This window comes from Gavia stellata, chromosome 6 (genome assembly GCF_030936135.1).
Source record: "Gavia stellata isolate bGavSte3 chromosome 6, bGavSte3.hap2, whole genome shotgun sequence".
Classification (NCBI taxonomy): Eukaryota; Metazoa; Chordata; class Aves; order Gaviiformes; family Gaviidae; genus Gavia; species Gavia stellata.
The window spans coordinates 43,119,474-43,142,401 of NC_082599.1; the positions used below are offsets into that span (position 1 = coordinate 43,119,474).

General features: G+C 42.7%; 1 protein-coding gene across 4 annotated transcripts in view; it reads left to right on the top strand.

The window, feature by feature from the left end:
• RARB (retinoic acid receptor beta) overlaps positions 1-22,928 on the top strand; it is a 197,233-nt gene that overhangs the window by 99,920 nt on the left and 74,385 nt on the right. For 2 of the 4 annotated variants that reach the window (XM_009822347.2, XM_009822348.2), the window contains exon 1: positions 3,662-3,978. The exons of 1 other annotated variant lie outside the window; for it this stretch is intronic. In XM_009822347.2, coding sequence (XP_009820649.1) covers positions 3,822-3,978 — 157 coding nt within the window. In that variant the 5' untranslated portion in view covers positions 3,662-3,821. Of the gene's footprint in view, positions 1-1,543; positions 1,631-3,661; positions 3,979-22,928 lie in introns of those variants that run through there. One more of the 4 variants, XM_059818272.1, reaches the window with a different exon arrangement.

Consider the following 22,928-nt stretch of genomic DNA (forward strand, 5'->3'; position numbering starts at 1 on the left):
AAGGAAATAGATTTCTGACTTGAACTTTTGCTTTTTATTTCACTTGTGGCTAAGAATATGTTTATTGTAAAGTTTCTGCCATCACAGTCTGAGAGAAAACAGATCAAAGCAGTGATGTGAAATCACAATTTCTTTGCACGAATAAAGACAAAGTTATTGGAAAGTTGTTGCCTCCTTGCACCTCTGTGGGAGCTGGGTAGGCATTTAAAATATGTGGCAATACTTGAAGTTTCATTACATTTGAATTAGAGGCCTATTAGTTATCACAATAATTATGGTTAGTCCTGATCTAAATTAGAAAATACCCACCATTTTATGAATGTATCTTTTCCTGATGCTCTGTTTAAGAAAAACAAGTATCATGCTGTTTCAGAGTGAATGATGAGATACATAAATTACTGCATTGTAGAAATAGTATGCAAGCAAACCATTAGGCTATTTGAAGAATTTGTTAATTACCTGTGGTTTTAGTAATAAGTATAAGCATTAGCACAACTATTATTCGTAATAAAACATGATGAGCTACCTGGCTCATTTAGATACAGTGAGAAAATGCAGTCTTTTTCAATTCATACGTGGTTAAGCGTGACTTCCTGACATTTACTTTTAGAAGTTGCCAGTCTACACTTTGAGGTACAATGGACAGGTTTTATTTTTAAATATGGTATTATAAGGCTGCTAATGGACTAAACATAACTGTATTTCTGTTTGTGTGATTTTGTTTATTTTAACTTACATGGGCAATATTTTTTTCTTGGCAGAAGCTTAAACTTGTTCCGAGAGCCTTGGTCGACACAAAATGCCATTTTCTCCCTAAATTGGAGACTGACAAACCATACTGTGTTTTGTATCATCCTTTCCAGTTATTTTTGTGGTGACGCGTTACATATTCCAAACTTCTCGTGCATTCTGTCATCTCGTTAGAAAGTACTGCCTTTTAATTTAGCTTTGCTACTCAAAACAGAATTGTAGCAACGTAGCCAGCTGAGATTTTAACAAAAAATTAGCCACTTTTCTACTTGCCTTTTTAATACAGTGAACGGTGCTTGCTGTGCTGACGTGGTTTAAACAAGCCTTCCCTGAAGGATGGCTTTTTCGATAAATGTGCCCTGTGCATAATTTTTTGATGAAAGAGTGTCAGGGGCTGCTTCAGCTGGAGGAGTCTGGGCGGGGGGAGGACACCCTGACAGACCAAGAAGGTCCTTAAAAAGTCCTTAAAAAGACACTGTTAAACTCCAGCATTTGTAACTCTTCTGCCTGGAGGGAAGATGGGAAGAGAGGCTGCCTGCTGCAGAGACAGCCAGAGCTCTCCGGTTGGAGGGGAAGGAGGCTAAGAAAAGCTTTTGTTTTTATCTCTTCAAATGGATTCACTTCCAAATTGCAGCAGGTCTTTTTGCTGGCCGCTGGTTTTCAACGTGGGTATATCGGTTTCAGGGAACAAGTGTGTGCGCTGTGTGGGGGGTTTTGTTTTGTGGGTTGTTTTTTTTTTTTTTTTTAAAAATTCTTGAACCTGTGTGAAAAGTTTTGTTAATACAATCTGCAGGCATTGTCAGAGAGCTTTCGGTTCATCAAAGGACTTTTTGTGGAGACGGGACACCGCATCCATTAAAGTGGCTGTGCAGGTCCCAGAGTGAGTCTCTCCCCGGGGTTTCTCTACGGTCGCCAGTTGCGTGCCATGTCTGCGCACAGCGTCCGCCGCTCCATCCGACTCCCATCTTGGGCTTTTCAAGAAACGGGCAATAATCAAGAGTTTAATTTTCCAGTTTCTGAACCCGAGCTAGCTTTGGGGCGGGAAGCGGGACTCCTCCGTGCCTCAGGAAACCTCGCTCCAGGCTGGTGCTCAGTCCGCCAGGGCTGAGGTGACTTGGCTCACTTGCTTAAAATGAAAGCGTGCACATGGTCGTTGAGCTCATGTCCTTTCCAGTGGGGCAGAGGGAGTGTTTCCAGGCTGTTGGTTTTCATTTTTAAAGTGTCCGTAGGAATAAGGACTGGCTGAGGCCTTGATATGGAGTCTCTCTCTGTGAGCCAGACCTTGCAGAAGGTGGCTATTTACCTAAAAAGCACAGGGCTCCTTGCTAGCTTGATGCAAATGGTGGGCCAGCACGGTGATGGCTGTGGCATCCTGGCCACAGAGCTGGGAAGGCCTTGACACCTACTTCTGCCATGAGAGAGGGCTGCTGGGAGTGTGGTTTCTCCCAGACCTCTGCGGGCGTTTGGGTGGGAGCAGCCCCATGCCTTCAGAATGTCTATGAGGGGGCAGCCGGGGCTGCCGGCCCCAGGAAGGGGGTGGTCGCAGACTCCTCTCCCGGCACCCTGGGCTGGGTCCCGTTCCTCACGGACCTGCTCGTTGCCTTTCTCCCTCCCAAGGAGCTGGGGCTCATTAGCCCCCTGAAAGCTGATACAGCCCCTATGGGGCCATGTGAGCAGCCCTGGCCCCTCTCTGCTAATAAGAGACAGGCAGGACCCGGCGGCCCTCGGGCTGGGGAGAAGAGGGGTCATGTGGCTGCCTCCTGCCCTGGGCTGGGTGGCATGGATGGGCCCTCCTGGGCGCTGGTGCCTGCCCAATCCAGCCCAGCGGGGAGGCCTGGGAGCACTGGGCGGTGTGGATGGGCTCCGCTGCAGCTCTACCACACCTCTGTGTGATTTAGGAGCGAGAGTAGAGGGTGGGGGGGAGAGACGGAACCTGACCCCCCCACGCCAGCAGTCCATCGTCTCTGCTGGTGGCATCAACCAGGGGTCCCCGCTGGCGCGCACAGGGCTGGGTTAGGGTGAGGCTGCTCTGCACCCAGCCCTGCCGCTCCAGAAGTTAGGGCGAAGCCCGTGTCCAGGGCTCTGGTATGGCGGCTGACGCCTGCGCTTCGCCCGTGGCCTCTCCCGAGAGGAAGGGAACGGGGCAGGGCGGGCAGGGGGACACAGAAGTTTTAGCAAATTGAGCTGGAATTTAAAAATACTCCATTCTCTGCAACAGCCAAAACCATCACTGTCTCAATTCCCGCCCCCTTTCCCCTCCTCCTCTTTTTTTTTTTTTTTTTTTTTCTTTTAACTTTCTTATTTTGGGTCTTTTTGCAAGTTGGCTTCCCCGTCCGCAGCGGCCGTGGCCGCCCGCTCCGCGGCAGCGGGGCGACTCGGGCAGGGCTGGGGCTGGGGCTGGGGCTGGGGCTGGGGCTGGGGCTAGCGCTTGCCTGCCTGCCCGCCCGCCCGCCTGCTTTTTTGCAGGGCTGCTGGGAGTTGTGAAGGCGTGTGAGAATCCTGGGAGCTGGTGATGTCAGACCGCTTGGGTCATTTGAAGGTTAGCAGCCTGGGAAGGGTTCACGGAAAGTTCACTCGCATATATTAGGCAATTCAATCTTTCATTCCCTGTGACACAAGTAGTAGGAAGTGAGCTGTTCAGAGGCAGAAGGATCTATTCAGGGCCGAGGGGGATCCCGAGTCCCTACCGGAGCCGTTTTATCCCGGGGAGGCGGGCGAGCGGCACGGCGCGGGACGCGGCACGCACCCGGCGAGCGCCCAAGGAGCGGGACTGACTCTAAAGAAATTTGGGGGGAAATTGCTGGGAGCTAAAACTTGGAATGCGGCTCGCTTCCCCCCATCTTGCTGGATTGGCTGGGCAGCCTGGAAAATGGTAAATGATCATTTGGATCAATTACAGGCTTTTAGCTGTGTTGTCTGTCATAATTCATGATTCTGGTCTGGGAAAAAGACCAACAGCCTACGTGCCAAAAAAGGGGCAGAGTTTGATGGAGTTGGGTGTACTTTTATGTGCCATTTTCCTCCACACCTAGAGGAAAGCACTTTTGCAGGCATTCTGTGCAGGGGGAATCATGTTTGACTGTATGGATGTTCTAGCAGTGAGCCCTGCTCAGATGCTGGATTTCTACACTGCGAGTCCGTCTTCCTGCATGCTCCAGGAGAAGGCTCTCAAAGCATGCTTCAGTGGATTGGCACAAACAGAGTGGCAACACCGGCACAGTGCTCAATGTAGGTCCCGACTTATTTTTCCACTTTAACGCTGCTGCTATTATTGTCGTTATTATTATTACTACTACGACTACTACTATTACTATTATGTGCATGTATTTAAAAAAGAAATACTTGTAATTAAGCGCGGGGATAATGAGGGGTGGGGGGAGTTTTTGTGCAAGATGTGGTTTGCAAGCCTTTTTTCTCCTTTGGGCAAGAAAGGAAAAAGGAAAGAACAACTGGGTTGTTTTCTGTTTATCCCTTCTCATGTAGCATATTGATCCTAACAACAGTTGTGGAGCCAAGCAGGAACACATGAAATTGTAATAGAATACTGCAAATACTTGCAAAACTTCAACCAGCGAAGGATTTACATATCACCTCTGTGGTAGTTTTGGTTTTTTTTTCCTCCTTAATCTAATTTTGTAGCACATTTGATAATGTGGATGCATGTTGTCTCGAAGTGCATTTTAGCAGAGCAGCCAAGCAATTAAAATGCTGCTCTGTACAGTTCTTGCAAAGACGTGGAATTGCAGTGGGTAGGTGCCATCCCAAAAATCAGACAGTAGTTTTAAGTTTCCTAAGAAAAGCCAATATTTCTTTGTACTGACCTTGCTGCCACCTTTCTTCTTCACTTTGTTGCTCTAAGAAGTTGCTGTTTTGCTAGAAAACTACTTACTGTGAACACCCTTTGAGTTTAACCATCAATTATTTCTATACCTTGAGATTCAGGCGGTGTTGCACTGGTAACACAGGAGGGAGAGTTAGTGGTAGGACACTTCTGCAAATGTATTATTATGTTACAGGGTCTTGATTTGTTGCTGAAATACGTAGATGGTAAACAATGGCAGTATTTTAACACCACAGTTTCAAGTTTGAGCAATGACAAAAAGTGCCAGAAAGCATCACCTTACACTCTGCATAAAAGCTTGCAGGATGCTTCACTGCTCTGACGGTGATTTAGACAAATGACTTGGCTATCTATCAAAATGTTTTTAGCACGCTCTCAGGCACTTCAGTACACCATTAACCGTATAATTCTGTTTGAAATCTTTGTTTTGCAGTATGTTAAAAAGTTCCCTAAGATTTAGACCAGTTCTCCCTTCGATACAGTTTATCTCGAAGGGGGGGGGGGGGGGGGGGGGAATTGAAAAATAAATAAAGAAATGTTTGATGAAATAGTGTGTTTTTCACTCTGCTCAGAAGTTTTTAGTCACCGCGTGACATTTGTGTGGGTTGAGTAGTGAAAACAGAATTGTAAAAATCAGTGACTTCCAGCCTACAACACTGCAAATGTTTTGATGTCTTTACAATTAAAATTAGACTGTGAAGTTCAGCATGGGATGTTTATTTTTTCCGCACTGTTTTAAAAGTGCTTCAAACAAGATAGGAAACAAAGCTTTTACTTCAAAATAATGTTACTAGCTATGGGAAGGCTTCAGTTAGGGTGGAAAAAAAAACCCCAAACCAGATGTTTTACTAAAAATGTGTTTTTCTCCTTCCATGTTTTGAACTTTAGTTTAGCAGTGATATTGCAGAAACTTGGAATTAAATAAACTTTCCTGGAGTAGGGGGCGTATGCTGTCGTTAAAAGCTTACATTTGCAAAATATTCTTTAAATAACTTCTGGTTTAAAAATGTCCTGCTCATTCTCTTGTATGTTGTTAATACCTAGAAGCAAGATTCTTAAAAACAAAATATATGGTGTTTGTTCTTGGGCAAGTTAAACACAGGATTACCCTTATCAGAATGGAATGAGTGGTAAATATGTCATTTGCCTAGGGCCTGTGATAAGAGGGAAGTGTTGATAACAGCAAAGTTTAGCTAATCAAAGAAACTCATATTAACAAGAGTAAATAAAAAATACAGGAAAATGCATTCAGGAATCCAGTCTCGTAACTTTGTAAGCAATAGGATTAATCTTCACTGCATGGGAATTTAAAATCAGGCCGAAACCTGAATCATTACAGTGGCTGTAATTTGAACTGTGTAAGTTAATGGTACAGAAATGTGGAAAAGCAATTTAGTGAGGGTGCAAATTAAGAATTCTGTTTGATTTCTAGAGCAACTTTTGTTTTTCATTTTGAAGAAAGTGTAAGCACTTCATGTGTGTGGGTAAATATACGTAAATGGATTATAAAATACTAAAGTTCTCTCAGCATGTAAGATTTTTATCTTGCATCTCATGAAAATAATGACAAAACTGGAATTTTTGTGGTCCAGAAAGCTTTTAATGGTTTAAATGTTGCTCCAGTGCTTATAAATACAAAGATAGCAATGTTTAATTCTAACTCAAGTGTTTCCTGATTCTCTGTTTTTAAGAAGACCTCTGTGATTTAATGGAATGTAACTGTAGCCAAATTTTGAAATTATTACACGTGTAATAGATAGGTTTTTTGGTCTAGTTTGTTGTTTTATTTTTGTCTTTGCCATAAAAGCAGTACACCTGCAGCCATTGCTTTAGGCCTTAGAAATATTGCTTTGATAGAGACGTGATTGTAGAGTAAAAGGTAAATGGTTGTTGAGGGACTAATACATGGATAGTGCAGACTCTGAACAGGCCGCAATCAATCCCAGACAGCATCAGGGTTTCAACTGAAACACTGGCAAAATTGGCCATTGCAGGGGTTAGGGAAGAATGCTGTAGGTCTCCAACTTCAGCACGTCTTCAGTATGTTAATCCCGTTACGATTCACTAAGTAAGCGCACTCCTGCAGCACCACGAATCTTCTAGTCCACGAGGGTCTGCAAAGTAAAAATAGAGGGTAAGGCGCAACCCAAACATGACCTTAACTTGTGTGGTATTTTCTTCCTCCCTCCTGTGGGAGGAAAAACTTGCTATGGGTTTGCAACGCAAACATTAGCCACTGTGTATTGCAAGATGTGTTACGAGCACACAAACCAATACCTAATTTTGCACTCATACATGTTTATGTTTTATGTGATATTAGGTATATTGTTCTAGACTTAAAAAGAAATTACTTATTTGCAAAGAAAATTATGGACTCAGAACTGAGAGTAAAACTGACTGCACTTTTAATCGTAAGTCATTCTTGCTCCTTTTCTCGTAAGATAAAAATCAGGTCAGCATAATCAAATTAGGCGAGAATAGTTCTTAAGAGGACAAAAGAGTTAAGATTGCAAGAATGAGTAATTTATACTTCTTTAAGTAAGGTAGAATTTTCTGCCCCCTCGTAGTGCAGCAAAAACAAATACTGGGAGAGAACGAGTAACTTTTGGTGAAACGTGAGCTAACTAAATACTGCGGAAGTGGGAACGGGACGGGCCCTGAGAGAGAAAGAGCTGCAAGGAATGGCGATTTTTCTTTGGACTTGGAAAAGCCTTTTAAAAAAAGTCTTCATTAGCCTTCATTATTTGAACAGGCAAAAAAACCAAATGAGCAGGCCCAAAACAAGAGTAAGTTTGTTTGGCAGTATGTAGTGTTTCAGCTAATCATATCAAGTAGAAGACCAGTGCCTACCACATTTTGTTAGGTTTAGAAGAATAAGAAATTTGGTGAAGGCAAAAGTTATGGATATGGCAGCAGAACGTAATAGGATGTCGAGGCTCTTGTAGCGTACAGTTCTGATTTCGGTTTGGTGGGAAGTGTTTGTCCGGAGAGGATCTAGCAGGTATTAATTTCCAGAAAGTTCGTGAAGATGGGACTCCAGAAGGCATGTGTTTTCCTTCTGAATTCTGGATTATTGCGATGTTTGGGTCAGGTTCTCATTCCCTGCAAGCCCTGGAAATACTGGAAACATCTGTGCTCAACAGAAAAAAAGCTCAGTACTTTATTTTCTTTCATCTTTCTGAATTTAAAAACAAACATTTTGAAGTGAAGGACTTGTAATCTGCATTCCCAAGTATCAAATTGCTGCAGGTGTGTTTGCTAGTGCCCAGAAGGCAAGATCTGTTTGAACCAGGTTATTTTCTTTAAAGTTCATTTATAAACTTTACAGCTAAATCACTAGGACTGATTTGCTTAGGGACACAGTCTTTGTTTAAATTTTTATACTTGTAGCTTAATGCCCTGAAATACGTGATGAAAAGTGTTTGTTTCTGATCCCCTTCATTCAAAAAAAAAAAAAAAATTGCACAGGGATATTTTTCTTTCAGATTAATTGAAACGAGAACAACTATTCTCTATGTAGATTCTGATACAGTTAGCCTGATTCAGCTGCTGGCACAGGAAAACTCTAATGGACACCACCTCTGTCAAAAACTCCTGCAGACAAAAATGATGAGAGGCGTTCGCTGGTGAAGTCAGGGTGGGATAAGCTTGGTGGAAAAGCAATGTATCTTGGGGGGACTCCCCGCTTGCCTAATGAGCCTGTGCAGCAAAGGTGCAACTTGTCAGAACAAAGCCAGGCTGGCGCGGCGCTGCCTGGAAGAGGGTTACGGCGAAGTTAAGGAGTTGAGAGAGAGAGATAATGTTTCAGACAGCGAAGTTAGTCGTCCTCGCATCCAGTTAAATCCTGGCTTACCGCTGAGCCATCTTCGTTAACCGTGTGCGCGTTGCGCCTGCACCGCAGGCCGGCCGAGCTAAGGGGCTCCGCTCAGGGGCGCGGGGGGCGCGAGGCGCCCCGGTCAGCGGGTTACGCTTCCACCTCCCCTAAACGCCCCAAGTGACTGTTTTTGCTCAGGTCTAATTTATACACCGCCCTTTACGCAGCTGATGAACTGCGGCTGTGTTAGCCAGCCAGCATTTAGGTTTGGGAGCGGGGTTGTGAAAGGGACATTGTGCTCAGCAGGACTGCTGTCTGCTGTGGTCGGCCGCGCCGTGCCCCATCCTATTGAGACCTCAAACGCAGAGCACAGCTGCGATGAGTTTCCAGATCTGTTTGGCCGTGGGGAGCGGCGCTGGTATGCGTGCGAGCGGGGGGAGCGCCCCTCTCCCCTCGCCCTTTCTGCCTGGGGGGCTGGCAGAGGCCTCCGAGCAGCGAGTTTACAGGGGCGGGCGGCCGGGGCCAAAGGAGTTGTGGTTTCAGAGGGCTTTCCAGAGCTTCGCTGGGCTGTAGCGCGCAGCCCCGTGAGGAAGGATATCAGTTGATGTATAAAATGGCCAAGGAGCTTCGGTAAATAGACTTTACCCTTCAGATCCAGAGGTCCTGGCAGCGGCTGTGCAGGAGGGTGGGGTTGTACTTTTCCCCTTCCTGTACTTGGACACTTTTGATTATCCAGACTTTCTGGGACTGAGCAGGGCTGCCTCATAACAAAGCCTGCATAATATAATTGCCTAAATAGGCCTATTGTCCTTTTCAAGTCACTGTGCTGTGAAATCTTTCAACTTTTTGCTGAAAATGCTGCATCTAACGTTTAGATGGCTTACTGGCTGCGGCGAGGAGGAGATCCTTTTCCCTCATTTCTCATGGCTGCGTGGTTGGGAAGCTGATTATATTCCTGCCCTCTATTGATGTTTACTCCTTTTGGGAAGCAGATATTTTAGCCCCTTCTGGCAGGGTAAACTGCCAAAAGTAATAGGCCTGGAAATACAAAGCTATGATTGATTTTGACCTTTGCTCACGTGCATGAAGTCTGTCCCCATGCAGTGTGACCCATGCCACTTCTTGCTGAAATCCAAGCCCTTTCAAACCAAATGGAAGCACAAAAATACAAGCCATGAAATGCTCAAAACTATTCTAAAATAACAGAATAAGCGTTCTCTCTGTACTGCAAGAAAAAGTATAGGCAGGAGGGTAGCAAAGCTGGATTTTCTAGGAGGCAAACCAAGAGTAATGTCTTTAGTCTGTTGCTGCCTTTTTATGAGAACCATATTCTAGGTACAAAATAAACAAACTGGTATCATGTGGGAATGATTCTTCTGTGCAGTCTTTCGGTCACAGTAATTTTAGCTGTTCCTCCTAATTGTAATCAGTAAACAACTTTCATCCAAAAATGTGGATTTTAAACTGGCTTTTAAAAAATAATCTAAGGTCTGGGATTTTATTAATCCGTCGTTGCGTGAGCAAATGTGTTTCAAAAGTTAAGAATGTCAGAAACAGTAGCCTAAAGTTAGCATCCTTAATCCACATTTCATGGCTTCATTTCCAAATATGCTGAGCATCTAGGAGCTCCCTCAGCACTTTTAAAATCAGGCCACGTATTTAAATGACCGCATACTATTTAGAACCTTAATTTAATATTAAAAAATTTTAAAGGACTTTCCCCCAAACCATATGAAAAAGTAATTCAATGACAGAGTTCACAACATCAACAGTGGAAAAAGAGACACTTATAAAACAAAGTAGGACTTGTTTATAAGAGCATATTACTCTCTATGAATTTACAAGTCAAGTTTGCAGAATTCCACATTTAAACCACAAACTGAGGGGTTTTTCCCTGTTTTTTGTCTGACTCTGCTTCCTTGCATTAAAGTCTGCTCATCAGATGTTAATCTGAGACAGTTTCAAACTTGTGGTATGGATTTTAATAGCTAGATTATCTTCTTCATATACTAACTCATCATTAGCAGCTGCTCTGGATTGTTTTCTCAGTGGCAGCGAATTAATATGACTGTGGTCACTGTGCGTTTTGCTTATTTTGGGGGGGAGGAGGGGAAAATCTAGCCTCCTTCAGCTCATTTTAGTAATCTGAATAGGAGCGGAGAACTTGCATCATGTGATGGGGCAGCTCACGGCAGCTCACCAGCATGGGGTCCCTGTGTGAGAACCTCCCTTGTACATGACAATCTGATAAGGATATCATGTGGTTTAGAAACACATTCCCACAATGTTCACGTCTTTGTCCCTTTATTTGGGAGTGGGTAGGAAAAAACTTTTAACAAACTAATGCCAGCCTTTATATAACTGACCCCACTTTCTTTGAGCATTCTGTTTGAGCCTTACAGCTTCTTCAAATACTTCTGTTGAGAGAGATGGAAATAAAATCCAGCAAGTCTGTGTAAAGAATCCTAGACACAGAGTATATAATATACCTTCTGTTCCCCTTGGACAAGGTGATTTTTCTTTCCCCTGCTTATGCCATATATAAACCGAATATTATAAAACTATGTAAGTTAAATATACACATGCAAGCGACACTTGTATAGGTTTAATAGGTTAAAGCTTGAATGAGTATTTATAAATTCTCAGAGTGCTCTGGATCTTCACCACTAAGGACATGATGTTAAAGTCCATCCATAGTTTGGATGGATTTCCGTTTTATGCACTTTTGGTGACTTACATTTCACCCTCTAAGTGCATCCCCTAAGAAAAAGAGCAGAGAAATGTCTCACTACAAAGAGTGTTTTTAGCACCGTTTAGTTTCTTTTAATCGTTTGGAGTATCTCTTTCCATTGAACCATAATATTTTTCTCTAGGCTAACACTATATTTTTAGCAAGGATCTTTCAACAATCAAATGACAAATTAAGTGTATTTCTGTCTTCTAGAGCCTTATCTAATGAAGCGCTTAAATGCACTCAACCCTCCACCCGTGATTTTAACAAGAGTTTCAGACACAGAGTGGTTGTGTAAGTGAGCCTTCAATGTATTTATGTACCACTACTTTTACGAAATACCAGTAGAAGCTCATGCCACTGCACTGGATGTTCAGCATAATGAACATCCAGCATTTCTTTTCTTCTTCTTAGAAAGAAAGATTGTTCTCCTTTTGTATATCAGAAGTGCAGCGCAATTAAACAAGTTGCCCAGTGTTGCACCAATCAGAGATAACTGCCACAGTTTGATTTAACTCAGATTTCTTTCAGTTGGTCCTTCAATTCTAGAAGGCCATTTGTGCCCATAAGATACAAACAGGGGAAGGAATGGTTCAATTAAAAAAAAAAAAAAAAAGGCAGTCAAATAACACAAAAAATATCTCGCATCCTGTGATTTTTTTAGTTTTTTTTTTTTTTTATCTGAATGCAGCTTGTGTGAGTTCCTGAAATGGCCATTACACCACTCCAGTGGTCTTCTCCACTAAGCTGGCTGGTGGCGCAGCAGCACATCATATAGAGATGTGTACCTCTTTTCCTATGAGGCTTCCTTGTCATCTTCCAGCCTTGTACCAGAATCACTCCTCTGCCAGCTGGTGACTGATACCAAAGGGATTCCCAGGTTCCTGCATGATAAGTGGATGTAACAGCATCTGAGTTGATTTAAATATTTCACTTGCTCACAAATACAAATCTGGGGTAGAGGTGCTGAGGCACGGCGCAGCCGTACGCTGCCTTTCGGGGGTCTCAGAGCCTCCTGCCCCCGGCACTGTTGCTCAGGGACGGGCAGCGGGCAGAGGGCAGGGCAGGGAGCAGGCTCCTCTGCCGCTCACCTCTCTCCATCTCCCAAGTGCCTGATTTATTCCTCATCTTGTACCCCAAAAGCCACAAGGAAGACCAGCACTGCCTGTCGTTCCAAGACTGAACGTTCACTCGCACATGAAGAAAAAGGACTTGGAAAACTGTGTCACAGTGCCATCTGGCGATACCTGCCCAAACCTCCCCGTTGGCACGGGTTGTGGCCGCCGGGGTGGTTGATCCGCAGGCGGATGCTTTCCCTGGGACCCTGGTTCAGGTGCAGGGAAATGCCTGTGGGCCCCAAACCTCTGGAGTTTTTTGCACAACTCTCTGGGTTGCTCTAATCAAAGATCCTATCTTCTCTACAAACCTTCCCTTCCCAGCAGAGAGCACTGATCCACCAATCTGCGTTTTTGGCTTGGGGCACAAGTCAAAGGACTGGCTAAAAAAGTCACGTGTGTGAGGGTTTTTTATTGTTAAGATTAGGTCCTGGGGGGGTGGGGGGTGTTTGTTTTAAGCAGTTGTTGATACTTCTGCCTCTCAACTTTTGGTCTGAGGAGGTTTTTTCTTTTTTCTCCGCCATCTTTCAGAGTATTCCTTTGCATTGCTTTGTTGTTTGGGTTGTTCTTTTCATTCAAGGAAGAAATGTTACTAGTTACTGGATCAGGGTATATGTCAGATCTTCCTTAGCGGCTGGCTGGAAAGTCTTGGAGACCTGTCTTTCTTAAAGATCCTTCTGTTTTCACCCCAAGCTTTGAACACCAAGATGTAAAATGCAGGACAAATGGCTAATCACCTGTGTCTTTCAGATATTTGTGCAAAGTGTCTTTGATGAGCGGGGCTAACAGAAGAATATACTTTTCCCAAGTCCTCGTCCCCCGGTGAACCTCAGCCTTCCTCTCTCAGTTCAGAGAGCACATTCCAGCTGTGTTTTTCTAGTTGCGCATATCGTCGCATGCTATGCAGGTTAGGTATGTGAACCGCTCGTCTTTCTATGCTTTGCGTGTATTGCCACATTCACTTCTTCTCTCATGCCAATAAGGATCCATTATCTCTCCGAAGTTTTGAAATGAATCCTTTGGCTGCCTGCAAGAAGTCAGAGCTGACTCACATCCTTCTGTGGTTTTTTTTTCCTTATCCGAATCCTTTCCTTTCTCTGTGTTTTGGAGAGGCGCTGCAAGACTTCATGGTTGAAGCACGAGCTATGTGTTGGGAAGCACTGCATGTCTGGACATGGTTTGGGAAAATAACTCTTTCCCTCTCCCTGAAATGGAGTCCAGTATGAACGCTGCAATTGTTCACAGGGGCTGTTTCCACCTTTACTAAAATGTGAAAGCAGAGCTTAGTTACAGTATGATACACTGACACTGCCCAGTAATACCATGTTCGCTAACCTTAATTTCTGTGCAGAACAAGAAAATACTCTGACGAAAAAAGGCGAGGAAGGAATGACGCAATTAAATGAGATTAAATCAGAGTATCAGTTTCCCTGGAACAGGTATTTGGCTCTTTACCAACAATCTTTTCCCCATTTTTCAAATAAACACATATTTTCACATGATAACTCTATTTGAAATATTAATGCTTCCAGGGATGCATTACCTTTGTTTCTTCATCAAAGTCCATTACTATGAAAAGGCTGCTGTTCTTTAGGCTGTTTCAGCTTCAAAAGAATTTTAGGGCCTGGTCTATTGGAAAGCTTGGGGGTATAATTAGTGAAAATGGAAATAGATGCAAGAGAAATTTAGTTCCTGATGTTTTAATTTAGTGTAGCACTGCCATGTGTTGTTGAAGAGGATTCTTAAAGGCAAACATAATTATTTCATTATGGTCTTCAGAATGCTTTCATTGGTCTTAATGACAAGAAGCTGCATAAGGAGTCATACATTTTAATTAGACCTTCTTATATTTACATCAGATAAATAACAAATAATTGATGAAAAACAAGTCTTCTGAATGGATGATTTCACACAGAGCTCTGGTTACAGTTTAATGATAAAACATTTCTCTTATTGCTTTGCATTTTAATTATCTGGAATTACTACTCTAGCAGAGATCTCAAAATACTGTTATGTCCATGCATTTCATTAGATTCACAACTAATTTATATGAATCTGAAGCTAAGAGAAAAGGTGTTTTTCAATGTATATCCCTCCTTACAGTCAGTTTCCAGTTTTATTAATTTCATTTGCTTTCATTTCTTACACTTAGATACCTTTTTGTGTGTGTGTGATAGACTCTCCAGTAAAAGCTAGTGGGAAGAGTCAGACCTTTTCTTATGTCTTCAATTCCCTACATACGAGCAAGTCCTGTCGTTGTTAACAACCCAAAACTCCTTTAGGGGTCAAGGAGTGAGTATGACATTGTAGGGCTTGTAGCAGCATTTTCTAAGGAAAGATTTGGTGCCTCTTCCTCACCAGCTTACTTGAAAGTTGTATTTCTAAATCTCTTTAACTTACTTTGAAAATCTTACCAATGCCCTTTTATAATTGCGTGTATGCTTACAGGTGCATTTAAAATACTGTATTTTTTCTTTTCTTTACCCCCTTTATTGGATGCTTTATAATACCAAGAGAAATGAGTTTAGAGCTTTGCTACTTGCAAGAGTCTTTCATGTTTGCAAGCTCTCCAGCCTTTCATTTTTGTAACAAACCATATTTCATGTGATTCATTCCTGAGAGTATACAGAAAGCTAATTGTTGTTATTGATTTTAAATTTTGCAACCATTACAAGTAACCCAGATGAGTGGCAGATAAAGAGTAATAATCCATGGAGTTCTGGAAGTGTTTCATGTTTGTCTGTAGTACTTTATGTGATCAATAGTAACTGCCCCATTGAAACTAACTGCTGTATCAAATAACAGTAAATCAAATGAATGTGCTTACAGATTATTTATTGAAAGCTTTAATTGTTCACTGGGGCCCTGCTTATCTCAGGAAACAATAGAAGGCAGTGATCAGGCAAACTGGTTTGCAAATGCCGGGGGTGCCGTGGAACAGCGGGGTCTCCCCTGTGCCTGGGTGGTGTGAGAGCTGTCCCACTGGGATTGCCCGTGCACTGGGGTTGCCCATAGGGGTTGATGCCAGGGTGAACTGGTCAGAGGTGTTTTCTCAGAGAGCATCTCTTGGGTCCACAGGTTACTCTTTTTTTTTTTTTTCATTATTCTTTTTATAGCAATCTTTTGGATATCTGGTGGGTTAAAATGTGGAAAAAGAACTAATAAGATTTCCTTAAATTTCCAAGAGGTCCATGTAATGAGGTACAAAATGGGATCAGACCTTACAAAGGGAAGTAAAGGAAAGCATATTAAACTTACTCTGTGGAAAGCTTACCTAGGTATGTTACAGTTTTGGGCAATTATATGCTGCTGTACAGTTGTCAGACTTGTGCAAATACTAAGAAATTAAAAAAAATTACTTCTTACTAACAACCCCATGCCATTGTATTTTACTAATTCCTTAAAATGGGTGCTCTGCCTTGTCACAGTCACTCCATGAAGTACTAGTGCCACAGGTTGGAGGTTTCCTGGACCTTGAAGTGAAACGGGTAGTCTTATAGGCAATTCCACTACTATCCACATTTTTTTTAATAGCCTCGGTGTGTTGTCAATAATACTTTGCTGTGGCTTCAGAATCCTTTCGGTATCAGCGGAGGCACTAAAGCTGTCCCTCAGCAAATTCGGGAAGATGGCACTGAATGAATTTACATTTAATTACGTATTTTTTCCAACCGCGACAACTGGAGAAGCATTTGTAAAAATGAGCTTAATTTCTACAGAAAAAAGATGGCCCAAATCTCTCAAACATGGCAGGAAAAGGGGTTTTTTTTCCCCTAAAAGTATATGTTTTGTGAAACTTACTTACATGCATATGTGTACTATTGGATAATCACAATATAGACATTTCAAAATTCTTAAAGCACAGTAGCCAGAGATCTTCTGAAGTTTTATCTCACTTGAAAAAGTAACTTCCCTTTTTCAAAGCATAAGCTTCGCCTTAAGTTTCTTGGGACAACAGGTGTGAGGACTGAATGTTGCTTGTCCAGCTCTTTGGAAAAGAAGGATTTCCTTTTTGCCATATTCTCTATAAAGTATGCTTGACATTTTCCCTGTTCATAAGGCTGGGATATTGCAGTCGATTGTGAGCAGCTTAGCTGGGCAAAAAACCTCCATGTCACTGTTGAAGGTAGGTATTAAATAAGAAAGACCAGGTGACTGGGGAATACTGCTAGCACATGTGTGCTTGCCTACAGTACAGTGTGTGCATATTTTTTCTCTTCCAAGTGAGAATGGTACTGACAGATGACATACAGGTAAAATTATAGCATTCCTCACTCCAAGGATTTAATAGGAAAATCCATTGGGGGTAGAGAATAGGAGAACAGAATATTGGAAAACATTCTTTCCAGTCGTGGTACTCATCTTGTCTCCAGTCTCTTGTGAATGACTTATTTTATTGATCTTTGGTCTTCTAGGCAGAGAGTAAGGTGTGCTCTGAGCCACGGTTGCAGTGCCGCTACCTCTTGGCTCTAGGACACCGAGCTCCTTCCCAGCTTTCAGCTTCTGCTGCACCTACTGTGAAAGGGGCAGAGGGATGTTTGCCAGGTTAACCGCACTGGCAGAAAGTAAAGTGCACCTATAAAAATAATAAAAAAAAGATATAAAATATTATGTAAACTCAATGGCAAGGACTCTGAATTACAAGCAGAGGAAATCTGGTAGTGTCTTAGTTTTTCATGGTGCCTTCCCCACTGTGTTATCATCTTTTGTCTGGCAGGTATTCAATTCAGAAATATTGAAATTTCACTCAGGCAAGCATTACGGCTTGATAGACTGTATATTTTATTTGCCCCTTCAAAAGATACTGGCAGTGCTCATTTCTTAACTATTCCATAAACTTGAATTTCTTAAATTAGCATCAGAAATGTTGAGGTGAGCTGCTTTTAGTAATACATTGTCCTGGTCTGGCATGCTGAGGGGATGAAGGAGGACAGAGTTTGGCCCTGTTTTGGTCTCAGGTGTTGCAAAGGTATGTGTGCTGGAGGATGTCAGAAAGGTTAAGTTTTGGTCTGACTGCCCTTCTAGTTGCAGATAAGCTCAAGTGATGAAAGCCATTTTTTCCTGTTATTATTTCAAGCCTAAATGGAAATAACGTATTGTTTTAATTATACCCCCACAGTTGCAGCAGTGCAGCAATGTGGGTGCAATTAGGCTAGTGTAAAGAATAGTCTTAACGCTTACTCGGGAAGTAAGCTACGTGGATGTAAAACATCTATATACAAGCAGAGGTACCCCAGAGGTTCACTGCAGTAACATTAGGGGCATGGGAGGTGTGTAGTGGGATATCTGCTTAGTTTAAGAAGCTACGTTTTGCTTCTCCCAGTCTACGCACTGCCCTGTCCTCTGCGGGAGGCTGCTGCTGCACAGCAGGAGGAAACGCATGGCTCCATTTCACGGCCCCGAGCCTTGCCAGCTTCAGCAAATGGCCCTGTTTCGCGGCGGCACGGCTGGGAAGCTGGATGTGTGCTTTTCCGCCTGCTCCGCTGGAGGGTTGGTAACCTCTGGGAAAGGGCCAGGGGGTGGCTGCCTGGGGTTTGCTGGTTCAGCAGGTTTCATCCCCGTCCCTGTTGTGGGATGAAACCTTACTCAATAAAGAATCGTACCTCTGGGTGGCATAGAGCCAAAAAAAGGTCTGCAGCGAGGGCCTGAGAGTGAGATCCCGAGCAATGAGATACAAAGCTTCACAGTTGTCCGTTGCCTTGTAAAAAAAGCGAGTGGCTGTGTGACAGGGCACTGTCAAAGAAAATAAGGAGTTAGACCTTCTTTTCTAAGGAAATCAAAACTTAGAATTAGCAGAGCAATAAAAGTCTTCTAAAGCGAAAGCTGGAAACAATACATTTTTAATAAAATGGGCAGTTACTCTAATTGCTGAACCCCTACCGTTCAATTTCTTTTAGTGCCCTTATTCATTAAATTCAGCATACTTATACTTATTATTTACAGATGTATGCGTTTTAACTTGTTTATAGAAACCACGCTTTGCAGAAAGCTGTGGATGGTATAATACTAATTTGTAAGTGTTTACTGCTGCCTATAATACGCAATTTTAAAAACAATTAAAAATAGCGGTGGAGCTCATCATTGGAGTCAACCCCAAACTGCCCATGAAAAGTGAAATATTAGCACCGTGTACTGCCTGAAAGGTTATAGGCCATTTGTAGTGGATGGATAGCATACCAATTAATGAAGAATTTACCTGTTCTTAAAGATTTTAAGTTCAGCAGTCTAGTTTCTAGATATTATTCTAATGTAACCCATTTAAACGTATGTGATGGAGTTCATAATTGCCCTTGTAAATGGCTATAGAAAGGAGGGTATATAAATCAATTAGTGATATCCAGCAGTGTGGCTGTAATACAAATTAATTGGGATGATAAGCATTTTAACTGCTGCTATACTTACTTGAAGTAGTTTTGATCACTGAATTGGCTCTTGTTGAGTCACTTTTAATTTTAAGATTTAAAAACACGTAAAGATCAAAATGTTCTGAATTAATGGTCCTAAAGTTTGAGAAATAGAATTATACGTAAAATATGACACAGCAAGTCAGTTCTACTGTGTTTCCAAATAGAGCACAACAGTGTTATTCTGTCCATGTGGTACTGAACAACAGTGTAATAGTATTACATGATTCAAGATATTAAAACACTCATTTTCTTGCTGGATTCAAGCCACAGCAAAAAGTCATGATGAATGGTGTCATAAGAACATGTTGAATATATAGAAAATAAAAAATTTATTTGGCAGACATAGTAATACCGAAAACTAATACCAACTTGGATAGGAGGCGAGTTTTGAAGAATAAAATCTTTCCTTCAGTATAATACTCATGAATTATTCTGTTTGGATGCTTGAAAAGATTTGAAGATAAAAGAAAAGTCCTCAAAACACTATAAAACATTTAATAACTATAAATGGAGACTTTATGACTTAGTAAAATATCTGGATGTGTGTAGAGATTGTAGTAACTATTTAATTTCCCTTGCAATTTTTACTTGTTATTGAAGACACTGGATCTGAGTTTTCTCCCATTTATGTTTACAAGTCAAGAGTCTTTCTTGGAACTGGTGGGGTGACAACACTGTAAAACAGATCTGAAAGAAGAATCAGATGCCTTTTATTTTTAAGTGTTTTGTCCCTCACAATGTGCCTTTTTTCTTATTTTTGATCCTGCAGGGAAAACATGCTGAATCTGTGACACCACAGTTGTATCAATAGGCCACAGAAATAGGCTCCATTTTCATAAATAAAGAATAAAGAAGCCAGAGTTCTCATCCTCTCTACATTTGTGTCACTTCTTTGCCGATGCCACTTTACTCCAGATGAGGATCTGACCTTGGGAATTCACTGGTAAAGCAAACAGGGCCTGAATTGTAAGAAAAGTTCATTTTCAAAGGAAAATCTAACTTCACGCAGATGATAGCACAATTATATATACGTTTTTTAAGAAGATCCTATTTTTCAGTTTTGCAATAATGCGGAATTTTCATGTGAGACTGATGCAATTTTGCATGGTAGTGGCCAGGCAGAAAACCACCGACCTGAAAAAACTACAGAGCTAGCATCTTTCGGATGTTTTTCTTCAGTTTTCCGTACGATTTATTTTTTTCATTTAACATGTTTTCTTTTTCATTTTGAAGGTAGGCTCCTAATACAAAGTGATGAGCTGCTGCCCTGTAAACTCTGCCCTGCCTGCCAAACCCTCCGGCCATCCTGTCTGTTGCTTTCACCCTGACTCCCTCATGGTGTCTGCCTGGCCATTTATTTAGTGAAAGACGCTCCTCTTTCTCAGTTACTAGCACGTCATTAAGTCTTGCTGTCCTGAGAGTAACTCAGGTATAACCAGACTCAGTTCTTGTCCCTGATATAATTAATCCTGACAAGCTTTCTGCCTTCTATGTTTGCCTAGGTGTAAATGCATCACTCTGGCTACACAGATACGTAAACCCAAATGTAGAACTGCTTTGTTGATATAACTGTAAAAAAATAAAAAAGCACCAGCCTGAAAAACAGTATCATTTTCTTTGAAAAGGTGATGTGAACACAAATCTCCTATGCTAGTTATACATACCATCCCTGGGTTTAGTGGAGCTGGTGCTTGAGAACCAGGCATTGCAGACTGGGGTAAACCTTACTCCTGTTTGAAAATACCCTCCTGAGCAAACCTACAGTATATGAATGTGCTCTTACAGAGCGGCTGCAGCCTCCTCGTTGTCCTTTACTGCTAGTTGTAGTGAATATGTGTGTAGAGTATGTAGTTGCCAGAAGTCCTGGCTTTACTGGGAGAAGCACTGGAGGTGGCTGCAGTGACGGCTCCTCTCCAGAATACCTGTGGGACACAACAAAATGATGCAGCAGCTTCAGAAAAAGGGTTCAGGGCGTTTGTGTTCAGAAATACATGGTCAAGGTATATTGGTGATTTCCAGCTCATGTGTGCTCAATATATAAGACTAGCCGGGTATATTCAGGCTTATGTCTTGGCGGTGTGTGAGGCTGATGTTGGCTTGGACAGGATAGTCAAGAGTAGAGGTTTCTGTGGCAGTTTCTGATGTTGCTCATGCCTGTGTGGAAGACAGCGCCCACGTGCATGGGTACTGCTGAGTTGCCTTCAGGAGAGGATTCGGGACTTCTCTCGGGGCAAGTCTGTTGTCTGATGGTACATTCCTGTGTAATTGTATATACGGTGGGGTAGTCTTACAGAAAGTCGATTCTTAGCTGGCCATGGAGATCAGAAAATGAAGACGAGCCTTCCATCATCTCTCCTGACTTCCCTGCCAGCAGTAGTGGTGGCTCTCGGGGGCAGAAGGTACCCAGCCCTGTCCTGCCTGGCAGTCAGCAGGTGAGAGGGGTGCACATGCAGACTTGGGGGTGCTTTGGAGCCCTCACATTAGAGGGACTGAGCACACTCTTAATTGAGTTCCCTGCTCTGTCATGTATCTCATGTGTAACTTGGGGCAAGGCACGTAAGGCTATATTGCTAGAGCTACAGCTACGTTGTCGGTTGCTGTTGAAAATCCCAGTTGGCTACTGCTTGCATTTTTCTAGGAATTTAAGACCCAAGCAAATCAAGCTCTTAGGCTGTCAGTGCTTCTGTTTCCCATCCGTAAAGCACGAAGAATAGCTCTTCCCTTATCTCACTTAACTGTTACAAAGGTAAAAATATGAATGCTCACGGGATATTCACATAGTGGCGTGGCAGGAACCATGCTTGTAGATCAGATAGGTAGAAGAGAGCAGGATCTTTCATGCTGCTAAATATGGCAGGACCAGAAGTGCTGCAGGCTGTGCTGCATGGCAGGGACAGCGGCCCGAGGTGGGTCACTCAGGGTGTCTGTGATCTGTGCAGGAATGTCACCTGGGAGGATGGGCTGGCAGGTGGGGCCCCTGCAGTACCTTAATAAATGGCACTGTAAAGGCAGGTAACTGAATTTGCATGCTTAACAAATGGATTAATTACGAGGCCAGATTGTGGCATAATGGAAAAGTGTGTTACAAAAAAATCCCCACCCTTCACTGGGCAGCCGATAGAGGATATTTTTGGGAATAATAAAATCTATGCTACAAATGAAGAAGTTAGCTGCTAAGGAACAGAAATTGTATTATGAGACTAGAACAGAAGGATAACCAAAAGATAGATGCTGTTGTCCTCTGCTTTACTGCAGACGAATCTGGATAGGTCTGCTATGCTGGTAGTAGGATGCTGAACTTTATTTCCTGGCCCTAATCACCTGATGCGAATAAAGGTTTCAAAGGGCTGTACTTCTGTCCTATGGCCAAGATTGGTATCCATTGACTCCGCTGACTTACGTTACGTGACTGCTGGTTAACATTATAGATTTGCAATTGAAACTTGGCAATTTTGTTGATGAAAGGCACGAAGGAATATGATGCAGCTCGCTCTCTCCCAGTTCTAAACTGGGGCAGATGCAGCAGATGAGTGTAAATACTTATTTTCTGCCATTCCAGTTGGCAAATACAACTTGGTATACAGGCAGCAAAGGCATTTGCTGACTATGAGGAAGCCATGGTTTTTTTTTGACTCATCCTTTGAAGTTAGTCTGCGTTTCAGCACTGAAATGCTAAAATAGTTAAAATGAAAGCGCTCCAAGGATCTGCTTTGCAAGTAATGGCTCCCCTCAAGGTTATGGAGGCCTTTCAAGGTTCATTCTTTCAAACACCTTTTGACTTGGCAGGATCACAATCATTACTGTTATTTGCATTGGAATAGCGCTTGAAGGTCCTGCGTTGCCGGTTACTGTACAGCATATTCTGAGACCCTGCCCAAAATAGTGTACTGTCTAAATACACAAGATGCAAAAGGGTGAGGGAAGAAAATACTGTCCTGATGGTATGTCTGCCTGCAGTGGAGCAATGGCCAAATTTGTACTTGGAACTTCATTAGGGTAAGGATATCGGAGCAGAGAGTGTGCTGAACTGCTTCTTGTACTCACAAGGCGGAGGGCAGAGTTCAGCAGGACCCCTCTTCTCCCACATGCGACGGGACAGAAGCCAGCTGTCCGTATCGCTCTTTCACTGACAAGAGTCGTAACAGCAAAAGCACTTCGGCTCTAGAGACTTCTGCCAACTCAGCTGCGCCTATCAGGGCTTGCACCTTGTCTGAGATAGCTGTTGGCAGCAGCAGCCTGTGCCCTAGGCATGGCTCTTAAAATGACCTGG